Source organism: Vidua macroura, chromosome 9 (genome assembly GCF_024509145.1).
Source record: "Vidua macroura isolate BioBank_ID:100142 chromosome 9, ASM2450914v1, whole genome shotgun sequence".
Classification (NCBI taxonomy): domain Eukaryota; kingdom Metazoa; phylum Chordata; class Aves; order Passeriformes; family Viduidae; genus Vidua; species Vidua macroura.
In genome coordinates this window covers 13,108,222-13,119,322 of record NC_071579.1, presented here as the reverse complement: position 1 = coordinate 13,119,322, position 11,101 = coordinate 13,108,222, and the positions used below count along the sequence as shown (strand labels likewise).

Below are 11,101 nucleotides of genomic sequence, written 5' to 3'. Positions count from 1 at the left end.
TCCAGTAGACTTAAAGGAAAAGTTATTCCATAAATGACTAAATCATAGTTGGTGGTGTGGGAGCTGGCTGGTGTAAAAGATTTGTCATTACTCCAGCTGCATGCAAACAGTCTAAATCACTAATATTGGTGGCCAGACCAAAATAAGTCTGTCTTTGCTATTTTGTTCCAATAGGAGCTGGCTTAGCAGGTTACTTTAAAGTGCTTTTACTGGAATTATTCTTATCTTACTTGCTGCATTCCCATGGGGACTGTGTAATTGTTCGTTCAATCCTAGAGGGCTTTTTCAACTTAAATGCTTCTATGGTTCTACAGTAGTATGTCCTAACACCCATGTTGAGCTACACGTACCGGACCAAACGCCCACAAGTGAAGTTTCAAAGCGCCGAAGTAGGATAACAGCAAGGTGGTGCTGTGCTCAAGGACAAAAATACTTTATAAGAAAGTGCGTAAAGCGAGTGTTGAGAGAGCTGTGCCCCGTGCGCGTTGTCCCTGTGGCGGGGCGGTGTCGCGGCGCGGCGGAAGGGGCGGTGCGGGCAGGGCGGGGCGGCCCCAGCACGGACCGCGCTCCGCGGGATCCGCGCCGCACGGGGAGCGCTGCCGGGAGCCTCCGAGGGGCGGCCGGAGCGGGGTTGCTTCGCCTGCAGGAAGCACGGGGCTGCTGAGGGGGTTCTGCGGGGAGCCGCCAGAAGGAACAGGGCCATTGCTGTGCTTCCCCGTGACGGCCTTTGGCGCCTGCAGCTGCCGCAGCTCAGCGCCGGGCGCCCCGCAGGTCTGAACACGCTCGCAGGTGTGTTGGCGATGGCGGCTGGGCGGCGCAGCTCAGGCCGTGCCCCAGCAGACGGCAGGGTGCCCCGAGTTCCCGTGTTGGCCCAGACAGCGGTAGGGCCTTGCAGAGACGCTCCGCTCCCAAGTTCTCTGCATTGCAATCTATGTTGCTCTCTTCCACATAGCCTCTTAGCGTTTTTGCAAGTTTCAAAAACATTTTGAAGCTATAGCCTTCAGAGTGCAGTGAGGATTTCAATATCCTCATTCTCTTATTATTGCTTGTATTGAAGGCAGAGCAGCCGTAAACCTGTTTCAGAGAAACGAAAATCTACATCGAATCTTTAAGCACTGGGCTTTGGAGCTGGTTGGGTCAAGGTACATTATTCTTACTACTTTGTGTATTTACTGCTGTAAGTAAAACTTGCCAATCTAATAAATGGCTTTTCTCATCAGAGAAGAGGGAATTTTCTTAGCTCATTTTCTCTTAATATATGTTCTTCCTATCAGGGCCAAAAAGCATTCCTTCATGAAAATGGAAGTGCACAGAACAACTGCTTGTGGCTGAAACTTAATCAGTTTATTTTACTGGAACTTTACAAGTAAATAATTGTATTAAAGTTATTTTGTTCACAAGCAGAAAAGTCAGCTGAGTATACCAAATGCTTAATTGTAAATAACTCTGCCTGCTTGTGAGAACAGTGGCAGCTGATAGCATCTGTCAGGTTCTGGAAGGCTGGTTCTACACTTTATAAAAGGTATATTTTGTGCCTAATTTTGCTCCAAAGAATGCTCCACTGCCTGAGAGATATGGATCATCCTTTCCTTGAAGCAGAAATGAGGGCAGTTTTGTAGAAGTCACGTAATATTTTACATCAACTTATATCTGGGTAACTGTATCACAGCAGGTTGGAGTTTTCAGCAGTGCATTCCCAAGTGTGTATTAAATCAGGAAAAGCACTAGTTTCCTCTGTGTAGCAAACCTGGGGGCCCTTGTGTTCATGTTTAAACCTTCACTGAGGTGTTTGGTTTCCCTCGTGACAGAAATCTGCCTTTGCTCTGTGTTGTTTCTGTAAGATAACATTTTATAAAGAATAGATACAGAATCTTGTTACTTTCCTGTAAGTATTTTGTTATTTAAGGGAAGTATAAGTTCATCCATTAGTTTGCAGAAATTCTTCTTGTAGGACTTTGTATCTCAGACTCTCTAAATCTACTTCTAATCGGGAAGAGTGCAAAATAAGGTTCTCAATGGAGTAACGTAAACCTTGGTAGTTGATTAGTTTCTGGTTTGTTACATGTTTTATCTCTAGGTAAGGAAAAGGAGAGGCAATTTTGATAGAAGGATTGCTGTCTTTGTTTGTCCCTAAGTAAATACAAATAGGGTATGAGTTGGGAAATGCAGTTCCTAGCCTAGCTCATCAGAAGGAAATGTAGCTTCAAGCCTCTGGAAAGCTCCTTTTGCAGAACTCTGTAATTGGGCACTCAAAAGGAGATTTCTTGGTTATGGAGCTTCACAGCACTTCTAACATCTGCTTGCCATTGCCCATGTTCTTAAAAGGAGAATTTCTCCACACAAATCCAACAGGTGTGCAGAGATAAGACATTTAGTATTTCTGTGTTTGAGTCACTATAATTAATGATTTCTTTGTCTGAGAGATCTTCCAGGTTTCAGGCTGTTGTTTGAATGAGAGATGTCATGTTAAACCTCCGAAATATCTGGGGTTTCATAACAAATCATGGTAAGAAATATGCTGCCTCTGCAAGGTCTTGTCCAAATATGTTCAAGTTGTAGTAACACCATTTGGGAAAAAAAATGCCTTTCAAGGATAAATAGGAATGTAAAATAATGTACAATAAAATGAGAAACAAAATGTCCATTTCCATCCATATAAGTATTCCTTTGCCCTTTGGGGTGGTTTTTGGCTTTATACTAATAAAAGCATAACTTTTGCATTCTGGAGGCAGTCTCCATTTGGCAACATCTGAATTTTAAGTGCATGAAAACAAAGTTACTGTTAGTATGGGAATTTGATAGAGTTTGGATAAAATGCAGTTCTCATACAAAGTAACAGGTAAATAACACCCAGAGATGGGTGTTTACCTTTAAATGTGTATTTCCTAATGTGTACTTTACCCTCTTGCAGGAACATTGACAGTTAGTAAGAAGAGCACAACTGATCACAGAGCACTGGATGGGGATCTATTTTCTGCTGTTAGTTGTAGGGCTTTGTTGGGGGCAGTACAACCCCAACACTCTACCTAAGAGAACCTCTATTGTGCATCTCTTTGAATGGCGCTGGCAGGATATTGCTCAGGAGTGTGAACGCTACTTAGCTCCTAATGGATTTGGAGGAGTTCAGGTATGTCTGCTCCTATCAGAAGGTAGTGAAATTGCTACATAGATGATAATTTGTTTTTCACAGAAAATGTTCAATTTGTCAAAGGACAGGTACTGAACAAGAAAAACAGAAATTGGTAATGGAAGTAGTAAATGCTGACAAATGTATTCTTCAGCTATCTTCACATAGGCATGAATTTATTTCATTGCTCCAAAGTGCATGTTTTGCAGTCTGTGCTATTACATTTAGATGAATTAGAATTACACATCGCTTGCTGAATTTTATTTTTTTTTTTTTACTGCTGTGAAGAGTCACCTATGTTTATCTGCTTGATATTATTCAAATCAAGAGAAGCTCTTAAGAGCTAGATAAATGTAAAATGAAACTATGACTAAATAAAGGGCTTCCAAAAAACCAAAAAATGCTGCAGGTTTTAAATAATTAAGTAAAAAAGGCTGCTAATTGTGTTCACCCAAACTGACAAGTTTTTCTCTATGTAACACAGTGTCACAGTAAGCCACTAAGAGACCCTTCTTTGCAGGAACCTGGTGTGAGCAGGCAGAAGTGAACTGAACGCAGGTTCTGGTGAAGGTGTCCCTGTGTGAGTCAGTTCTGTCTGAACGACAGAGATGTGTTCCTGTGGAACCAGAACTGGCACTTGGGTGGGGTAGCATGGCAGGAGAGCAGCCGCTTATTAAAGTATTTCCGTTTGCCTGTCAGATTGCTCACGAAAACATGGTGTGAAGGCGGCTTGTCTCTTGTAGCCCAAGAGATTGCAAGCTGGCCTGAGTGAGAACTTTCCCATAATTTTCAAATAATCATCTTTTCTTTGGAACTTTCTTTCCAGGCACGCAGACCAAGTGGACTTTAAATTGATTTCTCAGACTGTGGCCTATGCCTGTTTATCATTTTAATCCATTCTGTGGCAGGATCTCAGGAAGTTTTTTTCAGATGATGACTTGCTGATCAGGAATGTCTGGCAGCTAAGAGGCTGTAGGGGTGTTTCTGAGAAATGTTTGGATCAGGTTGCTGTGCCCAGAGGCTTGGAGGTAGCAGCAAAAGCTTGTTGCCTGAAAAGTATCCTGAAAAGTCTGTAAAAGGAAGAGGTATAACTCGCCTGGAAACCTACAAGAATTAGGTCAAAAACACGCTCATCCAAAACATTACAAAAATGGGAAGTCGGATCAGTTTTAAAGGTAGGGTGTTATGTCAGTTGTTATGCAGTCACTTCCTTCCACTGCTGGCCTAGTTCTTCAGATGCTTCTTTTTGAAGTCACAAAGAAAATTAGGTCACGGTGTTCATGGACCTAATTTTTATACTGGGTTTCTACCTGTTGAAGGCCAGGCCTAAGTCTTTTGTTTCCAGCCTAATGCAGTGTAAGCAGAGGATACTGAGGATCTAAGTGGGTTATGTTCTTTCTCTAAAAACACTAGGCAAACAGATTAACCATTTTCAGTATCCTGTTACCAAGTGCCCTTGTTTTATTGACAGATTTCACCTCCAAATGAAAATGTTATCATTACTGACCCCCAGCAACCATGGTGGGAAAGATACCAGCCTGTCAGCTACAAGCTGTGCACAAGATCTGGAAATGAAACTGAATTTAGAGACATGGTGACCCGGTGCAACAATGTTGGAGTAAGTACTTTTAAAACTTTCTGGTGTTTACAGTACAAGGATATAGCCAAGCAGTGATTCTACCATTTTAAAAAATGGATGCAGTGTTACCTGCCTGTCTGCTGAACTGCATGTTTTATAACACTTGCTGCATGCTAATAAAAAAAATGGAATAAAATATTGGCTGAAGCAAGTAAGCAGAAGTAGGGGGATAGGGCAGGAGGTATGGGAGAGAGAACATTAATTAGTGGTGCTGTGGGAAGTAGCTTTTTCAAATTGCTATGTGGATACTGTTCTCTAGGTGCACATTTATGTGGATGCAGTGATCAACCATATGTGTGGAGCTAATGCTGGGGCTGGTGACCATTCTACTTGTGGAAGCTATTTCAATGCAAAGACTGAAGATTTCCCAGCTGTGCCCTATTCTGGCTGGGACTTTAATGATCATAAATGCAAATCTAGAAGTGGAAACATTGAGAATTATCATGATATATCTCAGGTAAACCTACAACTATGGTTTTCCATGTACATCTGTTCCTGTGCTGTGATTTCTTTGCTCTCATTTACAGTGAGACATTTTTTTAAAAAGGAATTTAAAAAAAGCCTCATGAAAAGCCATCCAAATTGATAACAAAGGTTAGTGTTGCTGTCAGGAGCACCACTTCTTAAAGGGATAGCTGTAGTTGAGACAATGTCTCAATTTCAGATTCAGACAAATGTGCTTAGGTGATTAATAAAGACAGTTTAAAGCTCATAAAATCTATTTAGTATGTTAAAAAAAGTAGAAGTTATTATTTGCCTTTTATTGCAATTTGGAAGTTTCCCTTGGTCTCAGTTTCAGGAGAGAGGGGTAAATTCAATTTCTTATTGCAGCTTCTGTGTAGATGACTTTGCAAAGGAAAGAAATGCATGGGGAACAAAGGCTACTGAAGGTTTTATTTGGCATTGTAATATAGGCCAAGAACATTCAAAAGGTGTGTAGAACACTACCTGAAGTTTATTAGGTGAGAAGGGTTTGATTTCAGAATTTTTGCCCAGGTGCGGGACTGCCGCCTGGTCAGCCTGCTGGACCTGGCCCTGGAGAAGGACCATGTGCGCTCCAGGATTGCCGAGTACCTGAACCAGCTCGTCGCCATCGGCGTCGCGGGGTTCCGGATCGATGCTGCCAAGCACATGTGGCCTGCGGATGTCAAGGCCATTTTAGACAAGCTGGAAGATCTAAACACTCAATGGTTTCCTGCAGGAACTAAACCTTTCATTTACCAAGAGGTAATCTTTATTTTTTTAAATTTAACTTCACAAACATACTTCTTGCAGGCCCAGTACAGACTCAGTCAAACATGGCAATGCTTTGCATGGGCTGAGCCCAAGCAGATCTACAGAAATCATCCTCAATATCATCCTCAACCATAATCTACAAATATCTAATCTGCCCATAAATGGTAATTGATGTGCAATATGCCCCACTTGTTTTGGACCTTCTGGAATTAAGTAACCTGGAAGTTTTACTGAGATGAAATTTACTACCTTGAAGTTAGTGTAAAAATTCTCTTGGTTTAAGAAAGAGATTTCATTTCCTGAATTTTAAATTCTGGATAATAAATTGCAACAGAAGAAATAAATGTAGATTTTGGGATGAAAGTTTATTTTCCAATGGCATAACGACTATTACTTGAAATTCTGAATTTGTGTTTTACATTTGAATAACTAATTGGAACAAGCAGGTAAGTGTTGGTTTCAGTCAGCAGAAGCTAAACTTGCTGCATGCATTTTATTAAATTAGTAACTTGCCTGCAAAGTCTAGGCAAATAGAAATGGTCATTAGCTCCATAGTGAAAGGATGCAGCCCAACTGCCAGAAGCAGAGGCCTTGGTGATCATACTAAATATAAAGTAAGTACAGTCCAAGTCTTAATCATGGGTAAGTGAGCAGCTGGGGTAAGGAGATAAAGGATAAAGATGTAAAAGAGGTTCACAGCTGGGCTGAGCGAAAAGGAAAAAATAGCCTTACATACAATTTTGCAAGAAAGCCAAATAATACAATTAGCTCAAGTACTGTCTCCTTGCTTAAAGCAATGTCTAAAGCAGTGTCTTATTTGTTTGGTTTTTGAGTAGAAAGACATGCTTTATCTTTCCTGTACCAGGTAATTGACTTGGGTGGAGAGCCCATCACAGGCAGCCAGTACTTTGGAAATGGCCGAGTGACAGAATTCAAGTACGGTGCCAAACTGGGGACAGTGCTCCGCAAGTGGAACGGAGAAAAGATGGCCTACTTAAAGTAAGGATGAAGGTGCTGCAACTTCTCCAGGATTCACTGGATACACCAATTGACAGGGTAACTTCAAGTCTGTGTTTTTGTTTAGGAACTGGGGAGAAGGCTGGGGATTTATGCCTTCCGACAGAGCCCTGGTCTTTGTGGATAATCACGACAACCAGAGAGGACACGGGGCTGGTGGAGCTTCTATTCTAACCTTCTGGGATGCCAGGTAAGGATTGCTCTTGTCTGGGTGATGCTTCTTGCTCTTGCTTGTTTGTCTGTGTGTTCTCTGGCAGGTTCCTCTGTCTCATTCCTTGTTTGTCCACCAAACAGGCTCTATAAAATGGCGGTCGGTTTCATGCTTGCCCATCCATATGGGTTCACACGTGTGATGTCAAGTTTTCGCTGGCCAAGACATTTTGAAAATGGAAAGGTGAGCTATTAATGCTGAAGATCCATCCATGGGGGTTAGGGGTGAGAACAGAGCCAGAGAATTAGTCCAGTTGATTTCAGGTTGTCAAGTGGTTTGCCTGTCCCAGGCTGGATGTAGCTGGTGCAACTTTGATGCTCCCTCTAGCTTTGCTCTCCAGGGGGGTTCTCTGCATTTTCAGTCAGAAGATATTCACAGCATTCACAGAATGACCAGGTTGGAAGAGACCTTCAAGATCATTGAGTACAACCCATGCCCTAACATCTCAACTAACCACGGCACTAAGTGCCACATTCAGTCTTTTTTTAAACACATCCATGGATGGTGACTCCAGCACCTTCCCTGGCAGACCGTTCCAGAACTTGATCACCCTTTCTGTAAAAAAACTTCTTCCTAACATCCTTCCATCTGTATTTCCCTTGACACGGTTTTAGACTGTGTCCTCTGCTTCTGTCAGTTGCTGCCTGGTGCAAGAGACTAACCCCCACCTGGCTACAACCTCCTTTCAGCGAGTTGTAGAGAGTGACAAAGTCACCCCTGAGTCTCTTTTTGACCAGGCTAAACACCCCCAGCTCCCTTAGTCGTTCTTCACAGGGCTTGTGTTCCAAGCCCCTCACCAGCCTCGTTGCCCTCCTCTGGACACTTAAGCCTCTCAACGTCCTTCCCAAACTGGACACAGCACTCAAGGTGTGGCCTCACTAGTGCTGAGTACTGGGGAAGGATGACCTGCTTGCTCCTGCTGGCCACACTATTCCTGATACAGCCCAGGGTGCCGTTGGCCTTCTTGGCCACCGGGGCACACTGCTGGCTCATGTTCAGCCGGCTGTCGACCAGTGCCCCCAGGTCCCTTTCTGCCCGGGCACCGTCCAGCCACACCGTTCCCAGCCTAGAGCATTGCAGGGGGTTATTGTAGCCAAAATGCAGGCATAAACCTGTATTTTTAATGACAGGATATCAATGACTGGTATGGACCCCCAAGTAACGCAGATGGCTCCACTAAGGCCGTCACAATCAACGCAGACACGACCTGTGGCAACGACTGGGTTTGTGAACATCGCTGGCGTCAAATCAGGTAGGGCACTGGGGAGAAACAAGAAGTAAAAGCATTTTCTTGCTGCTCCATGTGTCTTTTGAGGTGTTGCATGTGCAGTGGCAGACACTGCTTGTGTTTTCAGGAACATGGTTATCTTCCGTAACGTGGTGGATGGTGAGCCTTTCTCCAACTGGTGGGACAATGGCAGCAATCAAGTGGCTTTTGGCCGTGGCAATAAAGGTTTCATCATCTTCAATAATGATGACAGGTGAGTAAAAGGGAAATAAATTATAATTTATTATGATTATAAGAAAATATTATGTAATAAATATATATTTTAAAAATCTAGTTCATAGTGAAACCTTTTAAGATGTTGCTAGCTTGAATAGATCTTTTTAATGGATGCCTTAGTTATTGGCAATTTAAACATAGCATTTTCCACTTTACCATAGACACTCTTCACTCTTGGCAGCCTTGTAATGTGGTCTTTCTCTTTCCCAGTTCTGAAGCTGGCTGTATCACTGTGTCACAACCAGCAAAATCTAAATTTATAGAAGTGAGGAAATTTGTAAAGTCAGGAATATGTTCTAAATGTGACAGTTTTAAAAACTGTATTGAAATAGTTTACGCAAGAACGAGATAATAAGAGAACAGGAGTATGTCAGGGCTGTAATAAGTAGCTGTAGGTTGTGGTAATGAGCAATTTGAAGCATGCAGTGATTGAATAGATTCTGCAGTGACCAGAAAAGTGCTAGAGGATAATTCCAGACTTACTTAACATCTGAGGTTTCCAGTATGATTTGAAGAGCATTTTAGAGTCCTCATAATGCTTACTGCACTTCATTCTTTTCCAAAGGTCCTTGAATGTATCTGTACAGACTGGTCTGCCTGCTGGCACTTACTGTGATATCATTTCTGGGCAAAAGGAAGATGACTTCTGTACAGCAGTTAAAGTTCATGTTGCTGCTGATGGTATGGCTAATTTCCTAATTGGGAGTGAAGAAGAAGACCCATTCATTGCCATTCATGTTGATGCTAAATTGTAACTAGATGTGTTGTGCATGTGCTGTTCCTTCTCTGTGTCTTTGTTAACAGCAAACAGATGTGCAGAATGTCCTGGCTCTCAGGACTGCATGAACCGAGACAGAGCAAAGCATGTTAGCTGTAATACTAATGAATTATGAGCAGCTGCTGTACAGAGATGGGAACTGGTGGTGCCAGTGCAGATCTGGGAGTGGTGCTATACATCTGTGTGCATTTGTAAGTGTACTGTATTCAGTTAAGGTAATAATAAAAAATGGAAGAAGATTGACATAATTAAATTTAAAATCGTGCTGCTCTGTGCAGAAGTGGAGATGCAGTTCTCTTTAGGGCAAGCAGGATTGCTAAAATTGACAGGATATCCAAAAACCAAGAGAAGACCCCTTTGTGCTGAAACATAGCACAATTCAGGTGGATTTTCTAGTCTTCGTATTCTCTTAGAGTATTGTTTTATTGTTAGTATGACTCAAGTTTATTCGTGGAGGATTGTCGCCAAGACATTGATCTTAAAAATCAGTTCCAAATGAAGACCTGAAATAATTTCATGAAGAAAAGTCAAAGGTCTTTTTTTTTTTTTGAAGGAGGAAATTGTAGGAAATGCAAGAAAGGACTTGGAAAACAGCTCTAGCTTTCAAATTCAGTTATATATCAGGCAGCTAAAACTCATCTGCACTATCATTTGCATCTAATTTTGGGTTTTGTTCCTTTACTCTGGTGAATCATTGATCACTTAAAATGAGGTGAAACACCTTATGCAAAGTTTCTGCAGGACAGGCAAATGCAGCTCTGATCACTTTCCATCAGCTGCTCTGCACAACCATGTGAAGAAAACCAGTAACAGTTCATAGCAGGGACTGGGCAATGACACCAGAGAAAGATTAGGTATGAGAACGTGTCCATTCCTAGTTGCCAGTGGGATGCACCTGGTGAAGACGCCAAACCTCTTATATGATAAATCTGTTACTGATTAAATATTGCTGTTGTATTGGTTTTGCATGGCCTGGTTTTTGGCAGCTGGGGTATCACGGAGGTGGCTCCTGTGAGAAGCTGCTGGAAGCTTCCACCGTTTCCAGCAGAGCAAATCCCTGATGGCTCTGAAGATGGACATGCTGCTGGCCAAAACCAGGGCAATGAGAGAGGTTGGTAATGCCTCTGTGCTAACATATTTAAGAAGAAAATCAAAACAAAGTCACACAGTTTTTCTTCTAGTCAGAAAAGAAGAGGCGGTGAGAACACACTTTGGACACACCAAGCTCAGTGCAGAAGGAGGGGGAGGAGGGGCTCCAGGTGCCGGAGCCAAGATTTCCTCTGCAGGCTGTGGTGATGCCCATGGTGAAGCAGCTGTGCCTATGCAGCCCATGGGCATCCATGGGGGATGCAGAGATCCACTCACAGCCCATGGGGGAGGTGCTCATGCTGGAGCAGGTGGATGCCTGGAGGAGGCTGTGATCCAGTGGGAAACCTGGTGGAGAGAGGGGGCCCTTGCTTCCAGGCTGGAGCAGCCTGTCCTTGGAGGACTGCACCCCGTGGGAAAAGAGACCCATGTTGCAGCAGTTTTGGGAGGCTGTGTGCCCATGAGAGGGACTTGCGCAGCAGCAGGTGAGGTTGGCTGCTGCT

At 43.0% G+C, this 11,101-nt stretch overlaps 1 protein-coding gene across 3 annotated transcripts; it reads left to right on the top strand.

The window, feature by feature from the left end:
* The first annotated feature begins 601 nt into the window (after nucleotides 1-601).
* LOC128811164 (pancreatic alpha-amylase-like) lies at nucleotides 602-10,469 on the top strand. 3 transcript variants are annotated; one of them, XM_053984518.1, is made up of 12 exons: nucleotides 602-789; nucleotides 2,424-2,506; nucleotides 2,912-3,127; nucleotides 4,599-4,745; nucleotides 5,026-5,223; nucleotides 5,763-5,993; nucleotides 6,868-7,001; nucleotides 7,087-7,209; nucleotides 7,314-7,413; nucleotides 8,361-8,482; nucleotides 8,586-8,711; nucleotides 9,300-10,469. In XM_053984518.1, the coding sequence occupies exons 3-12, from the start codon at nucleotides 2,960-2,962 to the stop codon at nucleotides 9,487-9,489; spliced, it is 1,539 nt and encodes a 512-aa protein (XP_053840493.1). In that variant the 5' UTR covers nucleotides 602-789; nucleotides 2,424-2,506; nucleotides 2,912-2,959; the 3' UTR covers nucleotides 9,490-10,469. The 3 variants fall into 3 exon arrangements, with proteins under 3 accessions (XP_053840493.1, XP_053840492.1, XP_053840494.1); XM_053984517.1 differs by lacking the exon at nucleotides 2,424-2,506; XM_053984519.1 differs by lacking the exons at nucleotides 602-789; nucleotides 2,424-2,506 and adding an exon at nucleotides 1,002-1,142.
* The last annotated feature ends 632 nt before the right edge of the window (nucleotides 10,470-11,101 follow it).

Bases quoted from the DNA above. Each gene is read 5' to 3' on its own strand.
- LOC128811164 (XM_053984517.1), top strand. From the start codon at position 2,960: ATGGGGATCTATTTTCTGCTGTTAGTTGTAGGGCTTTGTTGGGGGCAG. The intron at 4,746-5,025 runs GTAAGTACTTTT...ACTGTTCTCTAG, and splicing joins CCCGGTGCAACAATGTTGGA to GTGCACATTTATGTGGATGC. The intron at 5,224-5,762 runs GTAAACCTACAA...ATTTTTGCCCAG, and splicing joins ATTATCATGATATATCTCAG to GTGCGGGACTGCCGCCTGGT.